At 45.8% G+C, this 27,700-nt stretch overlaps 1 protein-coding gene across 2 annotated transcripts; it reads right to left on the bottom strand.

Moving 5' to 3' along the window:
- Positions 1-1,107: 1,107 nt before the first annotated feature.
- LOC121307781 (paxillin-like) lies at positions 1,108-26,506 on the bottom strand. Of its 2 annotated transcripts, none has more exons than XM_041240060.1 (7): positions 11,485-11,644; positions 7,040-7,263; positions 6,563-6,651; positions 5,166-5,305; positions 4,250-4,445; positions 3,541-3,694; positions 1,108-2,177 (listed from the first exon to the last, which is right to left on the bottom strand). In XM_041240060.1, the coding sequence occupies exons 1-7, from the start codon at positions 11,573-11,575 to the stop codon at positions 1,224-1,226; spliced, it is 1,848 nt and encodes a 615-aa protein (XP_041095994.1). In that variant the 5' UTR covers positions 11,576-11,644; the 3' UTR covers positions 1,108-1,223. The 2 variants fall into 2 exon arrangements, with proteins under 2 accessions (XP_041095994.1, XP_041095995.1); XM_041240061.1 differs by lacking the exon at positions 11,485-11,644 and adding an exon at positions 26,342-26,506 and having other exon boundaries at positions 1,116-2,177.
- Positions 26,507-27,700: the final 1,194 nt, after the last annotated feature.

The raw sequence follows: 27,700 nt of genomic DNA, 5'->3' as shown, positions 1-27,700 counted from the left end.
AAAAACCAGAAGATACAGGGCTGAGCTGCCAGCACCAGAGATACAGGGCTGAGCTGCCAGCACCAGAGATACACAGCTGAGATGTCATTCTGTCAACTCTTCAGGTTTTTATGCTGTATGATTGCAGCTGGTTCATTGTTGCCTCGGAGTTTCTCTCTCGCTCAAGGGAACTCTTTTAGTTAAACAATACAATACAAACATATTTGTACTACAAAATAAAACCTTGGAATTCCAGTGATTAAAAAAGCAAACAGATACTGGGAAAGTCATTATCTTTAAAGTGATTAAATGTCGGTTTTCTTTCTGCTGATGCGCTGCATAATCCAGCCAAATATTTACTCACTCTTATCCTTGGCATCTACACTAAGAAACTAACAAAGAAAACATGATCACAATATGTATGCAGCCACCGACTTATACAAATTATACAGCCAACAAAATGAACTCAACCAGAAGCACAGTTCCTTTCTTTGCTTTATTAATTATTCTTATCTGAACACAGAGCCGGGCTGCATCCGAGCAGCTTTCCCTTTGTACCTGCTGGCCCCCGGGGCCGCTGTTCTGGCGTGTGCGCAGCGGCTTGGACGTGACGATCACCCCCTCCGTCAGCCAGTCTTCCTGCTGGCTCTTCCAGCGCTCCTGCCTGCTGATGCCCAGCTTGCCCTGCAGCTCCTCGATCAGCTTGTCCTGGGAGTTGCTCTTGTGGAAGATCACGGGGCCCAGCTTGCGTCGCGGTGGGTCCTCGCGGAACATGGGGTGCACGTTCGACGTCTCCTTCGTCTGCTTGATTAACGACTTCATCTGGGATCACAGGGCACGCTGTCCCATCAATTACACAAAGAACGGATCACAAAAGCACGCCATGCTTCGGTCCAGCTGGGGCATGCTCGTTTGCTCACGCTTTCGTTGGGAAAACGCATGGTAGCATTCTATACCAACATTCCCATTCCTACCGAGTCAGCACAGCTGGTAGTCATATTAATCCAGTGAAAGCAATTCTGAAGAATACCAAGTGTTGCAAACACACGCCTGCAGAACCTGTGCATGCACTGTAAATAGAAATTAAGAAGCATACCATTGCCACAGCTCCAATCAGTAACCGGACCTCTTGGTGTGCACTGCAGGACGAGTTTAAATACCTCAACCTGAAATAATATCATTGTCTCAATACACTGCAAATCACTGATGTCCAATTTATAAATGCTATTTATATAAGCACAACACTAAGCCACACTGGTCATTTCAAGCCATGCGCAAGCCAATGCAGCTCTAGATATAAAAACTATGCAGCAATGCATCCAGAGCAACCCAAGCTCAAGCACTGTGCCTGCCTGGCTGGATGTGGAGATTCTCTCCACCACCAGAGGCTGAGCCGTGGGCAGCTCAAAGTTTTCCTCCGGCTCTGGGCTCTGCTGCTGTGCGAGTCGGTCAGCTTCACGGAGCTCCTTCTCCTCCCCGTTCCCATTGGGCAGCGGGGTCGGTCTGGGTTCCTCTTCCTTCACGGGAACCTGCTGGAGTCCTGTGGTGTCCGGGAACGCCTCCCTCCTGTCTGTGGCCACGACGGCTTCCTCGCAGATCTCCTGCACCTCTTCCTCCACGTGGGGGTCCTCTCTCTCCAGCTCCTCAAACTCCATTGCTAGCAGCTTATCCAGGGCTTCGTCGAGGGAGGCCTCGTGTTCTTTTGACGTTTCTGACACGGCACAGAGCTCAGAGGTGACCTGCCCCTGCAGCCCAGCCGTCTCCAAAGTACTGGCCATGGTTTCCTGCCTCTCCTCCGTTCTGCCCTCGCTCTTCACCTGTCCTGGCGGATCAGGTTTGTCCAGCACCACTAAACACTCCAGTCTGGATGACAGCATGGAGGAGGAGACATCAATGATGACGTCAGAGTCCGGCTCCCTGCCTGTCTGCTTGCCTTGCCTCGGCTGCTGAGAAGCTGCATGTTTGGGGTCCCGCTGGGAGGTGCCAGCGAGGGGGGCAGGGAGGTGTTCCACACCGCTGCCCTCCTCATCGATGTGGAGCGGCCCCAGGGGGCTGGGTGTCCGCGGGGCGGGAGAGGAGGTGACGAATAAACCTGGGGTTTCAGGAGAGGGGGTGGAAGCATCTGCAAGGATCAGATCTGAGCTGGCTAGATCCTGCTCTGAGAAAGGCTCGGAGGCCAAGGAGGCTGAGGAGCTAGGCTGGGGTATAGGAAGGGAGGGAGGAATAATGCAAATAAAAAAAGAAAAAAGGATAGCAGTTGAGGAAAAGAAGAAATGGAAGGGAGAGACTCTATAGAGTACTTGCACACTTCTCAAGAGGTGTGAATAAAATAAACCGCCCCAACCCCCCACATCTCTAGCGGTCGTGTTCTGCTCTATTTGCACAGTGCACTTCACTCTACCTTAAACCAAGGCTGTGCTTTTCACATCTGCTGCAGCAGACGGCCATTACAAATGGCATTTTTTGCAACGTGGCCGTCAGTTTGATCAGACCGCTCTCGAGTAATAAATAGATTTAGGTTATTCAGCAGTTTGACTTCAATAGCCAGGTCCTGGAGATTTGTACTAGATTACTACAAGCCTGGAACACCAACGAAGCAGAAATATACAACAGAGAGAGTGCCTTTGTTAAAATACCGCACTCCATAACATTAACTAAATATTCACATAACATTCACAGCTAAAATGTCTACCATAAAAACATTGCAGACAGCTCAAATTTAGCATGTGGACCTGAGCAGGAAGCCACACAAATCATTATAATGTTGTTACAAACCTGTGTTAACATAGACTTGTGTAAAACACAGTGAACACTGACGTTCCTACACAGCTACAGATCCTAACAGCGCTGAATAATCACAACAGCCATCGGAGCCGTGGTTATGACCGTGAACAGTTCACAGAACAAACAAACAAACAAAAAGAAACATTTAAGTAAAAACGTTCTGAGGGTTATCAGCAATGCAATACTGAGCGAGCGGGTAAGTAGATGCATGTCACACTGCATACTGAGCGAGCGGGTGAGCGGATGCATGTCACACTGCATACTGAGCGAGCGGGTGAGCGGATGCATGTCACACTGCATACTGAGCGAGCGGGTGAGCGGATGCATGTCACACTGCATACTGAGCGAGTGGGTGAGCGGATGCATGTCACACTGCATACTGAGCGAGCGGGTAAGTAGATGCATGTCACACTGCATACTGAGCTAGTGGGTGAGCGGATGCATGTCACACTGCATACTGAGCTAGTGGGTGAGCGATGCATGACTGCATACTGAGCTAGTGGGTGAGCGGATGCATGTCACACTGCATACTGAGCTAGTGGGTGAGCGGATGCATGTCACACTGCATACTGAGCGAGCGGGTAAGTAGATGCATGTCACACTGCATACTGAGCTAGTGGGTGAGTAGATGCATGTCACACTGCATACTGAGCTAGTGGGTGAGTAGATGCATGTCACACTGCAGAGTGACTGTACTGGGCGTCTCCAGGGACGGAGCTCCCCACCGGGGGATCTCCACAGCAGCGCTAGTAGCTGCAGCCCGGGCAGGTCACTCACATTGCTCTGCACCTTGAAGTCAGACAGGGAGGCCATGAGTTCATCCAGCTCCCGGGTGGCGGAAGAGGCTGATATCCGGGCTTGCTGCTGGGTGGGGGTGTCTCGTTGCCTCTCGCCCCCCACATCACACTGCAGCACCGCAACCGAGGCAGGCCTGCAGAGACACAGCCAGAACCAGCCAGCACTCAAATCAGGATACAGCCAGAACCAGCCAGCACTCAAATCAGGATACATCCAGACACAGCCAGAACCAGCCAGCACTCAAATCAGGATACATCCAGACAGTCAGCACCAGTCAGCAATCAAATCAGGATACATCCAGACACAGTCAGAACCAGTCAGCACTGAAATCAGAATACATCCAGACACAGTCAGAACCAGTCAGCACTCAAATCAGGATACATCCAGACAGTCAGCACCAGTCCGCAATCAAATCGGGATACATCCAGACACAGTCAGAACCAGTCAGCACTCAAATCAGAATACATCCAGACACAGCCAGAATCAGTCAGCACTCAAATCTGGATACATCTAGACTTACTGAAACAAGGCAGCATTCTTTCTGGTTTTTCTTATTACCAAAACAGCTTCTACTGCCAGAAAGAAACCCCCAAAGGATGCATTAGCATCACTGCATTTCACAGGATCCACAAAAATAAAGTTAATCTGGGAGGCAGACACAGATATCTATAGGGTTTGTTTTACTCACGCTGGATTGGGGACAGAGCTTTCCAGTTCATCCAGCAGGCTCTCCACACTGGGGCGCACGTCCTCGATGCCACGCCCTCCGCTGCGCTTCGGCTTCTCCTTGGCGGGAGGGGGAGCCTTCTTGCCGGCCGAGCCCCCGTTCTCCTGCACGCCGTAGTGGGTGGTGCTGACCGAAAGCAGGGGGGGCATGGTGTCCTCTGCAGGGTAAACACAGGCACCACAGGTTAAAAGGCATCAGAGAGACTCCAAACACTGCTCCAGTGCGTTTCTGTTCAGAACCGAAAGCAAAGCAATCCCACGGTGCGCAGGGGTGACGAGGTTCGCCCTTACTTTATAAGCATAGCAGGTTCACCCATTCCACATTTTAATAAGACCTTGATTAGCCCCAGTGTATAGGTAACAAGCTCAGGTGTGTCTTATTAAAACTCACAGTAAAACCAGGAATGGATCAAACCACTGTGCAATAGGAGTCTTATTCGCACCCCTGCTTAAGGAGAACCCATTAGAGTCCTTCCAATGTGAGCTGTGTAACTCTTCAATGTCTGCCGCCCTGTTCATCTTCAGACGTGGGTGCACTGTGACGTGGTTAATTTTTGAAATAATTTCATTTTTATTACTGTGGCTCCAGTTATGTCATCAAAAGCCTATGATGTGGCACCTCCACTGTATGAAACACACTTTCCCTTGACAAAGCTACGTTAAAGCAGAAGATGCAAAGTTGGCTCTTATGAGCAAAAACGTATATATCTATCTATATCTCATACACCTATAAATAATGCTCACGCTAGATAGATGAAATGCATGATGAGTTTGTTTTCACTGTATTGAATTGACCAGTTGAAGGAGTGTCCCTTCTCTTCAGGTCTCCACTTCTTGTCATGTACACAGCAAGCCTGGGAGAGCAGCAAGAGGCGTACCTGTGGTGGCGAAGGAGGGCGGGTTGTGCTGCACAGCGTTCAGTTCCAGAAGGAGCCGGTCCAGCTCCGACAGGTTGCTGCCCAGGAACGAGCTCATGGCTGCCTGGGAGGGATCAGTAGTCTTTGGCTTGTTGGGAAAACTGCGGAGAAGAGAAGGGAGTGAAGAGGCAGTCCATTAAACACTGAAACGCCCATGCGCTGTACAGAGGGGCTGCCCACAACCTCTCCAAGTCAATTACTTCCCACATCATCAACAGTGTGCATTAGAGTAATAATCCGCCCGGCCCTCACAAACAGCTTATTAAACATTGATTAGGGTCATTAGATGCATGCAGAGACCCCACTGCACAGCACTGTAGAAAGTCTCTGTTCAATTTGTACGGTGCCAGATACCAGCTAAAGAAACACAGCGAAAGACTCCTCATGCAGAGACATTACGTTTGTCTGCTCCAAGGGAATTCTGAAGGACAATATGGAATGAAGATTTGTTTACTGCATGTCATGAAGTCATGAAATGCCATGACGTGAAAAATTTCTTAACTGTGGAACCCTATGCATAATCTGAACCCTAATAACACGGAGAACAGTGTGTCAGGTGACTAGCAATGAGAATGCAATGTTTTATTAAAGGAATCACAGCCTACTGTAGAACACAAAGCCTACAAAAAACAGTTAACTGTGTATCTTTACTGCGGCTTTCCAAGCAAAGCAGAAGGATGAACCTGGTTCAGTTCAATTAACTAGGATTAATGTTCTTTTTGTAAAAACATTTGGCTGCAGAACAGAACTGCCTGTGGAAATCACAACACCCTGGGAAGATAACCCAAGCTTGCTGTCATCCTCAATAAAGTAACCAGCTTCCTCCCCCCTCCCCCCCCCCACAGATTCCTGACCAAATGCCTGCTTATAATCAGCTTCCAGCGACAGTAGCACGAGGCTGCTTCCTCTTTACAGTGCAAGGCTGAGAAACAGGAATTGTATTCTAACACTGCTGCACTCCTTACCAGGATGCATTTCAAAAATCTGCACTGGCTGCAGGCATGGAAATAAGACTCCTATTGCATAGCAGTTTCATCCATTCCAAGTTTTACTATTAGCTTGATTAGCCACAGTGTATATAGGTAACAAGCTCTGGCTTATTAAAAACTCATAGTAAAACCAGGACTGGATCAAACTGCTATGCAACGGGAGTCTTCTTTCCATGCCTGGGCTGATTAGAACAAGTTGATTCGGTTACAGTTGAACCTGCCTGCTACACTCGTGCTCTCTGTACTGCTCAGCTGAAGCTTTTCAGTTCTCCTGCCCACCCAAAGAGTGCTCCCAAGTCTAACGCATTGGGAGAATGGGACATTCCCTACATGATGAGGATGCCCTGCTGTCCCGCCCCGCGTACGCACCTGTACACGTGGTCCTCCTCACTGGGGCGGCTGGGAGGAGGGCTGCCGCTCTCTCGTGAAACAGAGGCGATGCTTTTCACAGCCTGGGGGGGGGGGGGGGGGGGGGGGGGGGGGGGGGGGGGGAAAGAATTCTTTAGATTTTTAGTGTGTTTGGCTAGGCTAGAAAGCAAAAGTTCAGACAACTCAGTGTTCCCCTGGATGAGAGCAAATGTCTCAACAGTCGCACATGGTCACTTTTAAGAATAATAATAATAATAATAATAATTTACACCCAGCCAGCCAGCTTCTCCCTGAAAGTAATACACTGTTACTGCAGCAGATCTAAAATAATGTGTGTGCAACTGCAATGCTAGTTCCAGTTTGCTATAACAGTTGGGTGAAGCCCACTGCAATGCTAGTTCCAGTTTACTATAACAGCTGGGTGAAGCTCACTGCAATGCTAGTTCCAGTTTGCTATAACAGCTGGGTGAAGCCCACCTGCTGGGGTGTGAACCTGGCTGGGCTCTGCCACTGGTCCGCCGGGTCGAGGACGCTCCCGTTCAGAGCCTCTGCGGAGGGGGGTGGGGGCACCGGCGGGGGCAGCGAGATCTCCTGGTAGGTGTGGTTGCCGGTGGGGAAGGAGTAGGGCGTCTCCTCCTGCAGGAAGACGGGCCTCTTCGAGATGTGGGAGGTCGTGGACTCGAGGTCAGCTAACAGAGCGTCTGGATGGAAAGAAAACATGTTACAAGATAGATAGAGGAGAGTGGAAGAAAAGACTATACAAGAAACTAGTTATTGGACATTAAACTGCATTTCAGCTAAAGGTATGTTGCTGCTATCAATGGTAGCAGAATTTAAAAGACTGAAGTCCTGTGCAAGCAGCTAACTATGTTCATGTATTATTGTTACCCTAATAAAAAGAATCCCTTTCAGCTGCTGCTCTGAACACAGTCATCAAAGCACTTGAGCAAATGCAGCCCTGTGCTGCTGGCAGATCGATACACTGTACTTGTAAACACTAAGTGGAACTCTAAACTGTACAAATTCCATCAGGATGTCTGAATCTAATGACACTGCTCTTTGAAACGATATCCTTTCCACTTTACCAGAAGCAACCCCATTTAAAACTGCACCGTAGCAGCTGTGATGCAGTGCAGGAGACTCGATCCCTCCGCTTGCCCGGCACTGCAGCTGCACACCTCCGTCACAGCGCTGAACTCACTTTAATCTCTCCCTCGTTCTCTGAAGTCAAACTTGAAAAATCCACTACTTTGTAGGAATTAGCCAATATACACATGTGAGGTATTTATTGTGCTTTCCCCAGCGGTCAACTTGGCAGTTTGTGGGACTGTACAGTGCCATTTTAAACAGTTACATGTCATTATCTCATCATGTAGTGTAATGAAACAAGCAGTTTAATGAGCTCATAAATTCTTGAACAGACCTCACGAATCACAACCCCCTGCCCCAGCACTGAACACCCAGCTGAAAAGGTGCTTTGTGAAGGATCTGATTCGGTAAAAGCTTTAAAATCCACGTCAAGTACGACAGTCCTAAACCCAGTCACAAGCATGTTAGTTTACTAAAGCAGGCAATGCCTTTTACAGTGTGAAAGAGGAACGGTACTTTGAAATGCCGGGTTTATCTGGAATTGAAACACTTCGGTAACATGACTAGCAGTTTGATCCACTCCTGGTTTTACTAGAAGTTTAATAAAGAAACACCCGAGCTTGTTACTTGTATACTATGGCTTGTATTAAAATCTGGAATGGATGAAACTGCTATGCAACGGGAGTCTTATTTCCAACCCTGACGCGACACTCTTCTTTAAATTACACATGAACGCAGACATGACTAATGCCTGCCAAGGTTATAATTCATCTTCCCTTGGCTCTGGCGCGTTCCAGTGCTCTGTATAACCTGTTCTTGTAGCAGTACAGATTGAGGACAGCAGCACAGGACTGAACCCAGCAGGCAGCTGCCCCCACGACTCTCACTGCCATGCATCAGTCTTGCATTGCAACATTTGCTGTCAGCAACCTTCCAGCAGATCAGCAAATGCATTCAATTAAGAAACATGCAAAGAAAACTTATTACAATGAAAAACAAATACTGTAGTCCTATAGTCACATGAATGGCGTACGAGTGCTGACTGCAGAGAGAGTTCACCATTTATTTATACTGTGCAGCGGTTCAGTAGAATTGCAACTTGCAAGACAAGTTTCACAGCCCGCTCTATAAAGCAAAGGGTCAGAGATCAAGGGGACAGTAGAGGAGAGTAATGATCCCAGGGCAGGAGGAAGGCAGTAAAAGGGGGCCTCAATGCCACCTGTTCATTACAGACCAAGCTCTCCATCTTCCACAGCTTGGCAAGACACAAGGCTCCTGCTCCAGACCCCAGAGTACTGCAGGCTATACATAGCTGGTGCAGGCAGGGGGTGTCAGGATAGCGGCCAAGTCTCATGACATTTAGGAACCTGAACCCTGGACTGCATGGGAGGACAGCTGTGCAAACGCTGTGCTTTGAATGGAAGTTGGAGTCTGGCCATGTTGAGAAGGAGCAGTAGGACGCAATGCAGAACAGCACCTGCCCTCTCTGTGAATTCTACAGATACACACCACACACAATTTTTATTTTTATATATATATATATATATATATATATATATATATACATATATATATATATATACACATACACACATACATACACATGTGGCAATATATAAACAAAAAAAAAGCCTGAAGCATTTCTTGATTCAGAGAAGGACACCCCCCCTCCCCTCCCAGTTGGATTTCTGTGAAATATTTGTGTGCATTCATATCTCTTCTTGTTGCAATGCATTCACGCCCTGCTCCTTCAGCAAGGAAGGAAATGATTCACCCTTTTATCAGGGGCTGATCATATTCCGAACAGCTTCACACTGGCACAAGCACGAACGTCTTACTTTTACTGCAACGACTGACCTGCTGCCACAAGCAATGGCCAGCAATAGACATGACGGCGTGTCCAAGACACTGGACATGACACAACCACTTCCACTGAAAAACAGAAAGGGCTGAAAACACAAACCTCAGTCTGCGTGCATTATTACTACAGTAGCAGCCCACAGTAGAGGGGAAGGGGGGTCTTCTTCCTTTAGCAGCCCAGAACTAAGCCAGTGTCGCACGCAGGTCACCAGAGCTGGCAATGTGTTAAGCTCAATAATACTGGACACGAGTAACAGCCAGTGCAAAGCACACACTGATGTGTGGAAACACTTGGAACTTGCCACTGTTGGTTGGAAGGAGAGCAACTTTTGAAATGTGTGCAAGCAAGAAATTAATATTTCATCATCTCATAGGGGAACTAACAATTACTGGAATCTGCAGCAGTCACACCTCACACAGACATCACGATCTTCATCACATCTGCACCGCGCAAACTACACTGCAGAAGTGCACCACAACATGATTCCAGCAACATCAGCTCTGGTGGGCAGACCCTCCATGGTATCCAAACTCCTGTTTGTATTGAAAGGGGTACAGTACTGTACTCTAGTTGCTAGCTGAATAGCCCAAATGATAAAGGAAAGCAGTAAATATGTGATTTCCAGACACTCACCCAGATCCACAGTACCCACCCTGCTAAGTAATCTCTTCAGCGGTAAGGTCTGACTGCACAGCAGTTCAAACACACACTTCAGAGCAATGAGAATCCCAGCCCTGCATGAGAGCAGTACGTACCCCACGCTGTAAGAGTCCTAGTGCAGGTAGTTCAGCTCGCCACTCTGAAAACAGGAGACTAACGTGAAACTCCCCGAGCCAGCCGTCTCAGGCAGAGGCATGACTAGCAATCTGTGAAGGAGGAGTAACCTGGGGGAGCGCAGCATGAATCACAGCTCTGACAGACGGCAATGTGGGTGACTAAATATTTACAAGGGTACCTTGTGTGTTTCATACCTTAGCAAAGAGCGAGTTACTGCCCTCCAGGCAGACTTGTTTGCTGAAATAGCAATTCCAATACTATTCTGTTAACAATAAAAGACAGTAAAAACTTTGACCTGGAGCACAGTAATCACGACTCAGTCAACAAACAGCAAAGTTACTGCTTAACTCAACAAGCACACACACACAGAGACGCACGCACGCACGCACGCACGCACAGAGACACACACACACACAGAGCACGCACGCACGCACGCACAGAGACACACACACACACACACACACACAGAGACGCACGCACGCACGCACAGAGACACACACACACACACACACACACACACACGCACGCACACACACACACAGACACACACACACACACACGCACGCACGCACAGAGACACACACACACACACACAGAGACGCACGCACGCACAGAGACACACACACACACACAGACGCACGCACGCACGCACACACACAGACGCACACACACAGAGACACACACACACACACACACAGTGTGTCTCTGCGTGCACAGAGACACACCTGTGTTGTGTGTCTGCGTGCGTGCGACTCTCTCTGTGTGTGTCTCTGCGTTCGTCGCACAGAGAGACACACACACACACACACACACACACGCACGACACACACACACACGCACAGACACACACACACACACACACGCACGCACGCACACACAGAGAGAGAGAGAGAGACACACACAGCCCTTTTCCCCTGAATCCTTGTAGCCAATACTATAACTTTTTTTTTTTAAAAAAAGACAATCCCACTGAGAAACACAACTGTGGTTAACACACTTTGAAATACATCACTTAGATTTTTATTCTAGTTTTTTTTTTTTTTATTATAAAATTAACGTTTTCATTTTATACCCTTTAAAAAAAAATTTAAAAAAAAAACTAGGTTGTGTTACTTTTTGAAGTGGTTTAGCAGGTTTAGCCATGCTAATGCAGGGTAAAATTACTCCAATATTAATTAACACGGCTCCGAACTACCTCGGGAGGTGGAATAGTTAATCCAGGAGTCGGTCGCTCTCAAAGTGTTCCCACAGCTCTGATGTGCCAGCGTGAAAGTAGTAACAGCCATTAGTATTGCAGTGGAACTTAACCCAGCTGTATGCACCACACCTGCTCTTGTGTACTGAAACAAAGCTGAACCAAGGGAAGCAGCGATGACTTTCTACACCAGCAGGGCACACACAGGCCCATGTGGGACCGCTCCATTGTTGTTCTTTTCATTGACCTGTGGGAGAGGTGCACGCAGTTCCTATTGGGAGCCCTGAAGCCTGCTTTGATTCCTGGCCAACAGAGTTCCAACTCATTCCAGCGCTTGAAACTTGAAACTTCCAAATGAACTTCAGTTGATTTTAAAAACAATGACCTAGTGATCCTGCAGTTCTGTAGTCTTCTTTATTGCTAGAAGGGGCTGGCGCGCCATGTGTCCTCATTCCTCTATTAAAACGACTGTAGTCAGTCACTTTAATCTGCTCTAAACGTGGAAGGAACTACATGCGGCAGTCCTGCAGGGCCATGCACATCGAACCGAGCGGCAGTTCAAACGTGCATTCCAGCAGGAAATGCAATGGACAGACTCCCAGAAGAGATTTTATTTTTCATATATACAGTCTTATAAATAGTTCAGGTACAACAGGTATGGCTCCTCACATTATTGAGGGGGCTTTGTAAATCCCTCCCTAGACTGAAATGCTATTTAAACAATGCCACAGTGTTACTGTCGGGGGAAAAGCATTTGGTTTAGATAAGACTTGGCTATGGAATGAAGTTACTGGCTTCTTTATTTGCGGTGTGTTGTTCAGTGATTAATGAGTGGGTTTCTCCAACAGGGAACGAGCAGTGCAGCCTGATCTAATGATGCGCTAGCCCTCGCAATGCAAACACTAACAGCCCTGCAGGGGAAGTCAGTTCTGAGCACATCCCTGGATTTGTACCACAGCTCTGCATCTGAGCGATGCTTTCATAGCTTCACCGTAAAGCAGCCCTCTCCGCGAGGATGTCCTGGTTTGAAAACAGTTCCTGCCTCCCGAAGGGCCATGTTTTCCTGAGGAATCAGTTCCCATAGTAGTGGCCGCTCCCCAGGAGGTCAGGCTGGGTATCTGCGAGCCATCTTCCTCTCTCTTCCTGCTTGTCATGTGGTCTGACAATCAAAAGCATTTCACGTTATAAACGGTGTCCTCTTTGATTACTTCTACCGACCATCCTGAAGGTGGCAGCACTGAGTTAAAGCAGAAGGCTTGTGTTTTTTTGTTTTTTTTTTGCAGGTAGAGAGAATGTGCTCTGACAAGCTTCAGACAAACAGCCTCAAAAACAGGACTGTGCTATACTGTCTAAGAGCACTAGGAATTATTAATGCATAAAGGAGGAGAATAAAACAGAAATGCACGAGTCTCTGAAAGGCCCCACAGAGGTTACATTCCAACTTGTATCTCACGTACCAACCTCATGCACAGTAATGCCTTCCAACACAATTTGAAGGATTTAAAGTATTTACTTATTTGTGTAAAAATTATTCGTAACAGGGAGAAGTGCCATACGCCCATTCATCATGCAGGCTAACTGCTTGCCATGCGACAGACAAACCTGTTTAACGTTACCCGGTTCAACGCTCACAGCCAGCGTTAACGTTGTTTGTGTGCCATCCTAAAAGCTGCCACCCTGATCTACGTGAGGCTTGTCTACGAGCCAGACAAGGTGCGCTGCTTCTGCTATTACATACAAGCCTCCTGGTGAGAAAGGTCCTGGCCGTAGGGGTGGAAGAAAGGGTTTGAAGAGGACAGGACACCCAGACCCTGGCAGGGTCAGCCAGGCTGCAGTCCTCCCTGTGTTTCAGCTCCATTTACTGTACCTGGAACTCTGCCTCCACCCTCTGCTGTGAAGCCAACTGCCCTGGGGCAGATCCAAGCTGGTCTTTTGGCTCCAGGACTTGAAGAAAAAATAGTAGGTAAACTGACCAGAGAAATTAGGACAAGTATCCAGAGTAATACTGTGGTTTTTCTGACAAACCTAATGGGTGTCCTTTGCATTCTTCCCCCAGCACATGAGTGAAAATGTTATGCAACAAATAAAACAAGGCGAGACTTGAAATAACCTAAAACAGAATACCATGAGAGAGGGAAAAAAAAAAAAAAAGCCCCTACTCTGTGCTGGGACTTGTCCGGTAGTGTTTGTGATCAGTCAGCAGGCATTCATAAAATGCAATGTGCAAGCCATGTAAAAGAGCAATGAGCTGACATGCTGGACCTGAGCTCAGGTGGGGTCGACAGCACAGCCTTCAATTAGTCTGAGCACTCGCTCAGGATATAAAACTCTCAAGGCAGAGGGACTAAACATGAGGGGAATGCACTGAGCTCTCAATCAGGAGGGCCAAGCTGTAAATCAGTAACAGACCGCAGCTGGTTTATACACAAATAGCCCTGCAAACTCAGAATGCACTCCAGGCAGGTCGGGACAAATGACATTGAAGATTTATTTGCAGAGAAGTGTGCTCTTTATGAATCGAGCAGGTCAGAAAAGGAAATTCAACCTTTTTAGTTCTGCGTTAATGCAGAAAGTCATCCTTTTTGCATTTTATGCAAACGATTCTCGCTATTCTTTTCTGACCTCACTGTACGGAGCTCAAAAATCAGCTAACATCCAAGATTGAAATGTTTAGTTTGTTCTCTCGGTTCTCCAGGACGAGCGGGCAGAGGGCTCGAGTCCACATTCTTTCCTCCATCTTCCAATGCCTGCGTTCCCTGGGCAGCAGCCCGCCCCTGCTCACTATCAGATGGGATCCCAACACTGCCTCATCCCAGTACATTCCCTGCATGCCTGCGCTCGCCGGTGCGGACACAAGCAGGGTCCCGACCAGAGGAGGGGGCGGTGAGGCGCTTTCAAGAGCAAACACTGCACTCCTTTCACTGCTAACACACAGCCCTGATCACAGGGGTGCCAGCACACAACACCGCATTGTTGTGGAGAGAGAGAGGGAGAGGGAATTTCAGGAATTTTAAAAAGCTAGGATGATAAGTGGCACCAGATTGAGAGTCAGGTAAGTAGTGCTCGCTGCTGTATCTGCAACCAGCATGGTGCAATGATTCCCATTGCTGTGTGTTAGGGGCCTGTGTAGAGCAGAGTCTCCAGTGCAGAGGACAACGGGGGGGGGGGGTCCCCCAATACATGCTCCACGTAAACTGGAAACGGTGCGTCTGTCAGTCCTGGGGCATGAATAAATGGGCTTTAATTTAAGCATGCAGCACTGTTTTAAGCAGCAAGTGATATGCAACTTGACAAGCAGTCTTGTGCAAACACCCTCCACTGAGAAAGTGCTGCTGTGCAGTGTTGTGTGCAGTGTGCTGGTGTGCCTAACCTACTTCATTATAATGCAAACCGCTGCAGGCATGCTGGTAGACAGCCATCACATCACATTAATCACAACAGGATTCCAATCCACTGTACAGCGTTTCAAAACACTTCACATTTCAACTGATGTAAACCAGACTGGACTGGAGAGCTGCATGGGCACAAGAGAGGAACTGATCAAGGACAATCAATGTGTTGGCTAGCTGCTGTAGATCCTGGTGCAGAACAACTCATCACAGCTCAAGAACATGTAACCTCAAAGGGTCTGGTCTTTCAAGCTAAGAGGCTAAAACAGCAACCATAGGAAGGAAGCGTCATGTGCCACAAAGCATCACCCTACAACTGCACTCCCACAGAGCTGTATTTTAAGACACCTGGTCTGAGAAACAACTCTCCAACTTCTACTGCAAAACAAGGGCTAAAACTTAAAAAAAAAAAAAGTGAAATTTCAAGTACTTGGCTTCCACTGAATTAGAAATCAGGAACTCTCGCCATTAAAAAAGGCAAAGCAGCTTTCACTGTGGGTCGTGTGACAAGTCTGGGGGAGAGATGAACACGAAGACTTTTGATATTAGGTGATTTCAACATCCATGCTGATTCCCAGAACTGTCCTTTGGCCTGTGAGTTATTGTCTCTCTTGGATTTTTTTGGGTTAACTCAGCATGTAAATGTCCCAACCCATAATCGGGGTCATATCTTGGATCTGGTCATTACCTCTGGCCTGCTAGTTGATAATCTGCATGCTGTTGATTTGGCTATTTCTGACCATATAGCTATACTATTTCAACTTGAGCTACCAATAGCTTTGACTAAACCAGCATACAGTCAAGTATCGTAACATTAAGTCAATCACTCAGGCTGCCTTTAATGATCTGTTCATTGCTGCAGATTCTGGAGGCTTATCTATCTTGGTACTCCTGGACCTTAGTGTCGCACTTGACACAGTCACCCATGATCTTATTAGGCGCCTAGAGACCTCTGTTGGTATCTCTGGTACTGCACTGTGCTGGTTTAAGTCTTATCTGTTGGAGAGGAAGCAATCTGTCTCGATGGGGACGTACTCGTCCTATTCCAGTCCGGTTTCCACAGGTGTCCCACAGGGCTCTATTCTAGGGCCTCTGTTATTTAATATCTATCTGCTGCCACTTGGCCAGATAATCCGGCACCATGGAGTTAGTTTTCATTCTTATGCAGAGGACACTCAGATGTATCTTCAAACTAACCCTAATACCTCAATAGCTGTTTCTGTACTCTCAAGCTGTTTGATGGAAATCAAATTATGGATGCAAGAACATTTTCTGCAGTTAAATTGCAATAAAGACAGAGGTTAAGAGGTTAGAGTGAGTTCCGAAATGAGAAATCTCTGTTATTTTTGCTCATGCTCCAAATATTACAAAAGGTGTCTTTTTTCCATCTGCGTAACACAGCCCGCTTAAGACCTGTTCTCTCTCTACCTGATGCAGAGAGACTCGTGCATGCCTTTGTCTCCTCCTGACTCGATTCCTGTAATGCATTGTTTGCTGGAGCCTCTAAATGTGTTATTAATAGGCTACAATATGTTCACAACTCTGCTGCTCTTGTCCTAACAAGGTCTAAATCTTTTGTACATATTACACCTGTCCTGGCATCTCTGCATTGGCTTCCTGTTAAGTTCAGGATTGAGTTTAAATTGCTACTGTTAACATATAAGGCCTTGAATGGTCTGGCTCCTAGCTATATCTCAGATTTGTTAACTGTATATTCTCCTGTGCGAAACCCGAGATCTGTAGATGATGGGCTCTTAACAGTGCCACAATCTAGGCTTCGGTCAGAGAGAGGGCCTTCAAGTTGCTATGAACCCAAACTCTGGAATGCTCTCCCACAGAAAATAAGATTCGAATACTGTTGATATTTTTAAAAAGCAACTAAAAACACAAATTTTTTTAGAATGGCATTTGAGTCTGTGTAGGGCTGGCTGTTTGTGTGTTGTACAGTAGTGGTGCTGTGTGTCCTCTGTTTCTGGGCTAAACTTGTCGTGTGTCCTTGTTTTAATGTGTAACCTGCTTCGTGTCCATTTTTAATATCACTGTGTATTGTTTTAAACGGTCAAGCGCTTTGAGATGTGCTGTATGAATTACACTATAAAAAACAAAGATTATTATTATTAAACAAGCTTCTGCATGAAATAAAAACTTGAAAACTAGACTAGGAGGTAAAACTGATACAATACAATCTATATTTAACAAGGTAACATGATCAACTAAATTTGGCAAGAGATGTGCTCATGCCTTCACCCGTATCCTTTGTACGCCCCACTAGCTAACTTTTCTCTTCCTCAATTTGCAGATTGCATTATATATTTCAGAAGTTTGGCATTTCCTTTGCAATGCTTCTTCTGCTTCTCAAGCACTTGTCAGCACAGGCAGCTGGCAGATATTTAACAAAGCCAACGTGATCACCTCCCACCACATTACCAAGTATTTCACCAACGAAAGAAAATCAATTAAAAAATACAATTACGAAAACGCTTCCCTCTCAGGATGTTTACAGCACACGGAATGCTGCATTTCTAATTTCTACAGGAGGGCAGGTTTGAACACATTTCCCTAGAATGCATGCATGCAAAAGCTCTGTGTGATGCTGGGGTGTATGATTGAGCCCCTGTGAATTACTTTCAGGACAGCTAAGAGAATAGTCAAGCCGTCCAGCAGCAGCAGCAGCAGGGCTATACAGTTACAGGACAGAGAGAGAGGGAGTGTAACTGCGCCAAGAGTAACCCTATCCTCTGGGTTCTGGGTTTGATGCTGGGGTAATTCAAGAGGAAGCCAGGGTATATTTATCCTATTAACTACAGTTCCAAAGGGAGAAAGCGATGATGCTTCTGCCTGCAAAGGCTCAAGTTGAAATACTCCACTAAAAATACAGCCAAGCCACATAACAGGTAGGCAAGCCCCCCCAGTTACAAAAAACACCGCCTGGGTGCTTCATTAATCAGGACGTCACATGAGCTCCACTTTTGGTTTCGCGACGCACCATGCATCCCGTTCAGGAATTTTTTTTTTTGCATGACACACTCTGCAGAATAGCATGGAGGCATCTAGTAAATTTCTGTTTGCCTGCTGCAAAGCAGAATCTTTTACTGTAGTTCTTGTAAAAGGAGTTGATTCTCCTCGCAGAGATTAAACATGTAAAAAAATTAATAAAAAATAAAAGAAAGGTTTAATAGACTTAAAATCATTAGCAGGGGTGACAAAGTCCTCGAGGGCTGCAGCTTTCTGGTTCGCATCCCAGCATAAGCTCTCAATTAACTGAACTGGTCTAATTATTAAGCTTGACGCTTAATACCTTAATTATCTTCAAATGTTTGCCCTCCTCTTAAGTGTAGTATATCTGTCAGAAGTGTGTATCTATCAGAAGTGTGGTTTCAGTACTAAAAATGAGACTCCCATTGCATAGCAGCTTCACCCATTCCAGGTTTTACTATGAGCTTGATTGATCAGTGTATAGGTAACAGGTGCGTCTTATTAAACTTAGTAAAACCACCCTCCTAAAGCACGTTACGAGACCATGTGAGCAGCATGGTTATAACATTCTGGCTGCTTCTCACGGAACCCATCAACCAAAACATGTACTCAGAGTTTACAAGAGGACACGGAGCAGGGAGGCTTTCTATAATCAGAAGGGTGGTCGAGGTTACTCAGCATCTACATGTACTACTGCTCTAAATTCAGCACGTTCCTGTCCATCACAAACTACATTCTTTCACTGTAATCAACCTTTTTTTTTTTTTTTTTTTACCCCCCCCCCCCCCCCCCCAAAGTTTTGCATGTTCCAACTTGTTTGAACAATATGGAAAATCCAATTCATAATAAATATCTCACATCAAAAATAAAAACAGGATGCCAATCTCATAAAAATGATCGGCCTGCTGACATCCCTCCCTCAGTGTCTCTTCATTCCACAATTACCAATTTGTTGATATTAAGTCACCAAATTCCCTATAATTGAATGCACGTGCAACAGTAAGAAACGTTTCTCATAGTAATCTTCCCCAGCTGTAATAAAAACGCACGCACAGAGCCAAACGACTGTCGCTCTCGGCTCTGCTGGATGCGACATGCCAGCGTTAGACTGGGCCACAGTGTAACAGAGACCACCACACACTGCAAGTGTAATGTGAAACTCACTTTTCTGTTTCGTTCTTTGCTCGTTTGTAATTTTCCATTTCCTAAATAATTTGCTCAAAGACCAAAATAACCTTCTTTGATCATTTGTAATGCTCAAATCTCAAAAAGGTTATTTCTATTGGCGATTGACCAAATCCTGACTAAGTGTCACGCACACACACAAAACAAGTTTGTCTCAAGCACAGAAGATGCTAAACCAATCAAATGTGTTTTACCTTTATTAATTGTGCAAAGCTTGCAGTGCAAATGTACATTCTTAAAGCTTAAAACGTTCATCTCAACTATTACAATTCAAAACGCCAACTGCTGTTTAAACCAAGTTAAAGAAAGTTTTAAAAGTGCTGAAACTTTATTTTATCATTTCCTCTTAGAAAAATAACAGCCGCATTATTGTGTTCCTTCCCTTTCCTCTGCACTGCCAGCGTTTCTGAGCCCAGTGAAAACAGAAAAGGGTATTCAATACAAGCAGTCAGGCTGGCAGAAGTGGGGGGTGGGTGGAGACACATGGCTTGCTGTCACTGGGCAGCAAGGACGATCATGTGCAGCTCCAGGAAAAGGAGGTCAAACAGGCAGTTCACAGGCATCCTTCAAGAAGCCGTAATTGAGATTTATATTGAGGCTAAAATCACCAAAACGCTGCAGCTCTCATCAGCGTTACAAGAGACTCCATTCACACAAGAGCCGATCCAGATCTGTCCTTAATAAATAATAACCCAGCTGATACACGATGGCTCCGAGGCATCTCAGACTTAATTGCGTACAGCTCTGAATCAAACACCCCCTTCTTCTCAGGCTTCCAGAGCTGCTGAAGTGCACAGTGCATGTTCTGAGTCCTGCCCGAGCACTCCCAGGTGTTCACTCTGTCCAAGTGCTTACCTTCACACAGGTGTGTTCTGAGCAGCATTCCTCAATTCACAGCTGTTGAGCTCTTTCTCTTTACAATGGTGCATGGAGAAGCACAGAAACCCAACACTGAGACTCGGGCGATTATAATGAACAGCATTACCCGACACAAAGGGAAAACACAAAGCAGAGCTCAGGTATAATAAAGGCTTGCTCCCAATCTCCTGGAGAACACTCTTGTGTGTGTGCGTCTGTTGCACAGTGTGTAGGGGGTAAGGTGCAAGCAATGCCTCTGTAACGACGCAGGAATCTGGAGTGAAAGGCTTCTTATAAAATGATGAATCCCATGCTGGAGGACCAGCTGAGACCAAGACAAAAAGCGTGCGACAACCACACTTGCATATTAAAACAGACCCATTCATGTTTCACCGAGTAAAAGGCAGCGCCACCACCACTGAAGCAAGCCGACAGTAATTTATATATATCAGCGATCTATTTTTGTAAAATAGTATTTTTAAAAATGAGCCCCACATTTTATTTTCCTGTATCTGTCTGGGAGAGCCTCTCCAGCTGTAATACACACAGCATTAGACAGCTGGACATTTCTCTCCTTTCAGGTTTTAAAGGATTCACTTTTTTAGTATCAAAGAACAGCCTAAGACAATATTAACATCATCTTGATTTAATGGCACCCCACACAATGTTACAGCATAATGCAGAAGCTAGGTACCACTGTGTGCCTTACTTTGGAAATAGATCTGTTTTTTTTCTTGTGCAGCATCAGTTCGTTTCTGGATTATTTTAATGAGCTTGCTTATTACTGAAATGCCGGAGGCAATAAAAATGTATGAAAATCATGCAGAAATGTTTCCAGTACAACCAATGCGAAACAATGCAAAGCCCGAGCAACACGTGGGATGCATTTCTGCAGCCCAAATCTGGGACAATGCAGGACTTGAAGCCTGCTGGAGTTTTTGGATGGCTCAGGCATACGCAACTGTGAGGCCATTCAGTCCTGAATTTGAATTAATTCGGTCATTTTCAAAGACCCTCCCCCTTTTGCACACGCTGCCAGTCTACACAGCCAGTGAGCTTCAGTTACCATGCTTGTTTTATTGCAGCTTTGCAATGATCACCTGTAATGAAGGACGTAGGAACGCAGTAACACTGGGAGATTTCAGAATGCAACCACAGACAGTACCAGACTACACCACCGCAGAGCAGCTGACTCAGGGATCCCATATACACAGTGCAGAAACGCGTCACAGGGCTGGCTAAAAGCTTCAGTTAAAACACAGAGTGGAAGAACTACCCCACCTGACTTACCTGCTTCAGTACTGCTGCCTAACGCTGCCCCCATCAATGCCATTCTCCTGCTCTGCTGAGCAAGCAGCTGGTGGTGCTGATGAAAACAGCTTATCTGGACCCAGCAGCGAGGAAGCTGCTTTGTATTCAGCACTGCCCAAGAGACCCAGCTGCACATCGAACAGCAAGGGCAGTTGAAACCAGCAACGCTTCGGACTGCAGTCTTTCACTCACATTCTGGTGCTTTATGGACACAGTCTATCCTGCCTGAGTGCAGACGCTGTTCTTCATGAATATTCATACACTTGAAAACAGGTCTGTGATCTGCGATCCCAGTTCTTATACAATATTACTGCACCTGTAATGCACCACCAATGCATCACGTGAATTGGATTTTAATACACTTAAACCATGGCTAGATTGTGTGAAAGGGACTGTGTCAGGGCTGCTATAATAACCTATTTAAAAGAGGCAGCAGACCATCTCTGATCAGGAGCCCAGGTCCTGCAGTGGAGAAAGCGAACTCTTTGGAAACATGCTCCCTGCTGTAAGAGAATCCGATGGCAGTTAATTCCATTCTCAACATGCTTCTCAAATACAGGAGCTGCAAAGCGGGAGGCTTTGATCCATGATCCAGGGCTGGCAATTTCACACAACTGAATAAAATACTGCAGCTGAACACTGGACAGCAATAGATAATGCAGAGTATATTATACACACTAAATTGTGAACCTATTTAGTTGCACTACAGTGATATGAATTGATTTGATGTGTAAGCAAGCACTGTACGGTGTTTTTAGGCTATTTATCATCTGCACAATTCTCAGTGTATTTAAGGACGTACAGACACAGTATTTGCATTCTCAGAACGTGCATGTACTGAACAAGCTGGCGTTAACATTACAGTTACATTGTTCTCATGTACTTCCAAAGAGAGAACCCTCCCAGCAGGACAGGAGCCAGGGGCGAAGGACACAGCCAGCATCTCAATGACAGAAACCTTGAGGTGCTTGACAGCTGAGTTACAGCAAACAGGACTGTGGGGAGGTGATCTGAGAGTAAACCATGCAACTCAGTTATAACACACTACATACAGGAACAGCAGGCTGAGCTGAATCATGTTGCTGTTGAGAAGCATTGCCTGCATGGAGTGCATGCATGCATACAAGTGTATAAAGCACTTCTATACAGCATAATTAAGGCAGCTGGATATCCTGGGATTCCTGCGCACAGCACAATCAACGACATTCCACAATCGCACCAGATCAAGCCAAGAACCACAGAGCACATCCTGCAGCCACTAATGTGCAGCTTGCTTCCTGCCTGCCTGCCTGCCTGCCTGCCTGTCCCCCTCCCCCAGGCACACAAAGCAGCTCAGGCAGGGCTGCACTGACATCGTGCTTTCGTTCCACCCGAGCTCGCAATTACCAAACTGGTTTAATTGCACAAATTTAACACTTCTTTCCAGGCCTCAGAATGTTTCATAGGCAGTGTACCTTGAATCAACTGCATTTAAAAAAAAAAAAAAAAAACATCTACTGTACTTGGAAATATATGAAAATGTCCAATTGAACAAATACTTAGATCAATTAAGTTAATTGAGTTTAAGTTGGAATGAAAACCAGAAGAGCATGCGTCCCTTGAGGACTGGAGTCTGACACTCCTGCTCAGAGGAACAGAATAACTGGACATGGTCACTCAGAGAGCTGACACACTGAGGCTGTGTTTGAGCTCACACGGAAAGGGAGGTGTTTAACAGAAAAGGTCCTTGATGCTGAGGGACAGGATATTTGATTCAGGCTCTTTGTTTCTGAGAGGAACTCCCTAGAAACTGTACTTCAGCGAAGGGTTTATTGCCTAACATCTCCACTCTCTGCCTTCGTGTTCCGACACTGTTCCGAGCCCTGCATGCTGTGGGATTTACACCATGCGGTCTCATTAGGATCCTGGGAAACACCTGCAACCACAGCCCTTTGCCAGAACAAAAAAACGAAACGCAGTTCAACGACATCCTAGAGCTGCATTTTGAAGCAATCAATGCAGAGACATTTTGAGCTTCATTAAACGGGTACTGACTTAACACAATTCCTTAAACCAGAAAACAGTGCAAGCTCATCTGACATTTCTGTGCGACATGCAAGCGATGACACACGGGAACTGAATTAGCAGCTAAACTTAAATCAGAAACTTCTGACAATTCTCTCTCTATTATTGTCTAACCACCTTTCAATCCCCCAAAACGGACTTTATTAGATTTATTTATTTTTGTACAATTCTGCGTGCTGTGCTTGTGTGCATTAATAACAATATCACTGATTTGCAAGGTTTGCACACGTGCCGATCAAGGGATTTCAAGGAGGTCAATTTTAATTCTGGGTTGCTTCAGGACTGAAAGCTGTGATATTTCTTTAGGGAACCCAAGTTTGATTCAGGGGACCTCTTCAAAGACCAATCAAACACATTTCATGATCAAAGTGTTTTTCAGTAGAACGTGATCAACTCCCCCGCCCCCCTTTATATTTTCATTAAAATGAGCTCAGTGGAAGGATTTTGTTTTCAGATCTCCTGCATAACGTTGCACCCGGTGAATTCACTGCGCATGCAGAGAAGGAAACATCTCAATGTGCTTCAGGACTGGAGCCAAAGCGAACATGCCCGGACGAATGAGGAACGGCAAGACATGCACAGTATTCTAACGCTGCTGTCCTGCGATTCCCAGAACAGCAGTGAAATCACCAGGGCTCCTCATCACACAGCCACCCAGGAAAGAGGTGCGAGCTGGAAAGCACAGTGCTTTCAATACTCGATGCTAAACTCACACCGAGCTTTAAAACGATCCCAGGGTTTACATATGCCATCCTCCACATGGTTGAAAATAGGGTGAAACGTCATCAAAACCAGCTTCAGACACGTTCACACCACGTGGGACCACCATGGGTTACACAGTACCACACCTAGCCTGGCCTCAGGGATGCAAACAAGACTCCCACTGCATAGCAGTTTCACCCATTCCACACTATACCACACAAAGCCTGGGTAAAGCAAACAGTCAAAATGAAAATTGGCATCTTTTCCAGAGAGCATTATTGGTGACTACTAGAAATAACTGAGAATGCGGTTGCTCACCACACCAAGAGAAATGCATTATGAGCTGCTTTATATTCACTCATTTCCGTGGCGACACCTTTTCTATATCAGCGTTAAAACAACACAACCACACTTCACAGCTCTGTCTCCAGTACATACACAGGAGCCTGTCTTTGCTCGCTGTAGCGCACTGAAACTTGCAGCTCTTGCCAGTGGACTGCACACATAGGGAATCAACACAAAGGGCAAAGGAGCAGAAGTGCTGCTGTTTGCCCAGATTGAGAAACTCTTCCAGACTTCTGCCAGGAATAGAGTAAGAAATCAATAAATAAGGACTGTGCTGCTACCTGGTGCTGGCTCAGCTGCTCTGGTGACTCAGAGCCCAGGCGCTAAATACAGGGCTGCACACACTGACACCAGGAAACCCTCATGAAGATGCTTGTTTTAAAGAGACCATAGCCACAGTACAGGGTGAAGTCCAACACCTGGTCCCAATAAAATACGTTATAGTTTAACTGCAGGGCTGAAGAAAGATAAACAAATATATCTAGATATATTTCATTTTAGAAAAAGGGGAACAGCTTTGTGTTTTTAAAAATGATTTGCGCAGCTGCTCTTAATGCCAGTAACATGATTCTTCTGGTTGTACCATCTACCTAACAAACTATGAAGCATTTCTTTGGTGCTTTTGTACTGCAGCACACATAAGTAACACCTGAATATTAATTTATGTCTTGCCAACAGAGCTCCAGTTTTATGAAGCGTGTGACGTGAACGCTTTAAGGTGTTCTTTTAGAAATCGGAATTAAAAATGACAGCGTCTCCGCATTGTTAGTTATAATAATTTTCAAATGGTATTATACTGTAACGCTGGGTATGCCTGGACACCGAACAATTACCACCGCCGCAATAAACAGACACTCGCATGAAGTTTAAGCGAAACTCTGGGTAATAAGACGCGTTATGAACAGACGCCCTTCGGGGAAAGGTTAAGAGGGCACCCCATGGGAAATGTAATGTTTTTTTATGATTGAGTTTTATTATATTGACAGACACGGTATCAAATACATTTGACATCTGACGTCAGTCTGTTATGTACTTTTCCAACAAACGTACCTTTGAGTATCTTTAAACTTCTGCAAACTAATAAGGCCACTGCCTTATCAAACACACGCCCTGCTAACTCTCTCACAACGCCTTGTGCAAGACAACGCGTTTCAACACCGCGCAGCCCGGAGCAACACATACTCCTAACCCGGCGCAGCTCCGGGGAAGCAGGGCTCTTATTAACGGCTAGCACGGACGACTGCCATATTTTATGATTCTTAAGCAAACAATGACAAACACCAGAAATAATGCCTTCAGCAAAATGAGGTGAAGTAATCTGAAATGCACATCATCAACAATAAAAAAAAAATATATATATATATATATCCGGAACAGGCACAGTATTTGCAAATATGCTCCACGAATGGAATATTGTCGATTGAGCTTATCATGTATCAAGTAAATAATAATAATAATAATAATAATTCGTCTCGGCAGATACCCGCCGTGCACAAGTTCTCCAACTGACTTGCCTTGTGTTCACTATTGAAACTTTTAGGCTAATCGATCAAGCATTTATTATAAGGACTTGTTATTCCACACAAGAAAAACACGATTAAAATCTCCAAATCGACAGCTCTCAACCAACTTAAAAAAGCGCTCAACCACATTTAAAATGATTTACTATTAAACGGGTCGACCCAGGCAGAGTCCAGCCTGGCAGTTTGGAAAGTCCTCCCCTATTCGGAATCCTTGCAAAGCAAGAACGCATTCAATTGTTTGCAAGTTAAAAACAACGAAACACTGGACTTCTGCGCGTTTCTACGCTTCCACACAACTCTGCAAAACACTGGGCTCCCCCTTACTCAACCACGGTGCTGGCAAAGCGGCCTGCCCCTGGCAACTAGTTATGTTCATGCCAGCAACACGCACCGTTTCCCTTCGACAGCATATATATATATATATATATATATATATATATATATATATATATATATATATATATATGATATATATATGAGAGAATGAATTATTCAAAGGCTTACCGAGATCCTCCATGTTTGCACCGGAATGGTTCAGCGAGTGAATCCCAGACCGCTGTTCTGTTTTTTCTGCACAAACCTTGCTTTATTTTTCTCAATCCCTGCAGATCTATTCGCGTCTGTCTGCCGAGCCGAAGTTTGCCTGAGTCTCCGGGAGCGCGCTCCGCGGGTCCGTGCCTGTCTGATCGGCGGCGCGCTCCGCGGGTCCGTGCCTGTCTGATCGGCGGCGCGCTGCTCGCTCCCCGCAGTATTTTTCACAGTCTGTGCAGTTGCGTGGCCGCTCAATGCGCGCTGCAGTAAAACTATGAAAAGAGGGACCTCTAGTGGAACAAGAACTATACAACACGCAGAAATGGACAAGGAGTGAAAGTTTCAGACTTCCTGAATGTGTAGCTGTTCGGAATCGCTAACACAGCTCCTAAATGCTTAGCGTTTTCTCATGCAATGCATAATGCACACAGACTCTTGTTGCTTTGTGCATGTGGATACTACAGTTTAATATTTGGTTTGCGGACTGTGTTGTTAGCAACTGGAACACTGGCTGTGTATCTCATGACCACTTCATATTTACACACAAGCACGCCCTACCCGCACACTGATAAACTGCTGATAAAGTATTTGAAGGACTAGGCACGTTATATTCGCGTAAATATGTGACTAGAACTGGGCAAAACAAACAGGACTGATCCCGTTCTGCTGTTTGAAATGTGCAGCCTTTAAATTACAGGTGGCCAAATTGATTTCAACGCTGTGATCTATTTACATGAATGAACGCTTTCCATCGATTCCCACTAGAGCACGATCGGGTGTTAATTAAGTAACTTGAGAGCACATCCCATTCATTATATATGTAAATGATTGTTTGAGCGGCCTCTGCTCTCTCAGAAAAAGTGAAGATATCCTCTCCACCTACCCAATTCAGTTCCGCTAGGCACGGTGATTGCAGTAATTTTTATTCTTGTTTATTCTTATTTTATTCTTGTGTTTTTTTGGTCGGGTTGTTGCAGGATTCATTATTAACCCTGGTGATCGTGATGATGTTCTGTAATGCACGCCGTTACTCAGGGCGATCCCTGACGCCACAGTCTGCTCTGCTCTGCTTCGTGCTACTTCCCAAAGGAGCCGGCTCATTGAGGAATCTAACCAAGCTCTCCTCGTTCCCAATATGCCTCTACTTTAAAACCCGTTTCATTCAGCCGGCATTACGAGCAGAGATGTGAGTATTTCAAGCGTGGTGGCAAGCAGTTAAGCCCACTTAGTATATAAATCAGGAGCCTTTATTTGTTAAAGTCGGCGTCCAGGGTTGGGCAGGGTTCACAGCGTTAATGTTGCCTATAATACCGCATCTTCTTGCTGCTTTCT

This window comes from Polyodon spathula, chromosome 58 (genome assembly GCF_017654505.1).
Source record: "Polyodon spathula isolate WHYD16114869_AA chromosome 58, ASM1765450v1, whole genome shotgun sequence".
NCBI lineage: Eukaryota > Metazoa > Chordata > Actinopteri > Acipenseriformes > Polyodontidae > Polyodon > Polyodon spathula.
This window is presented reverse-complemented; position numbering and strand designations above follow the sequence as displayed.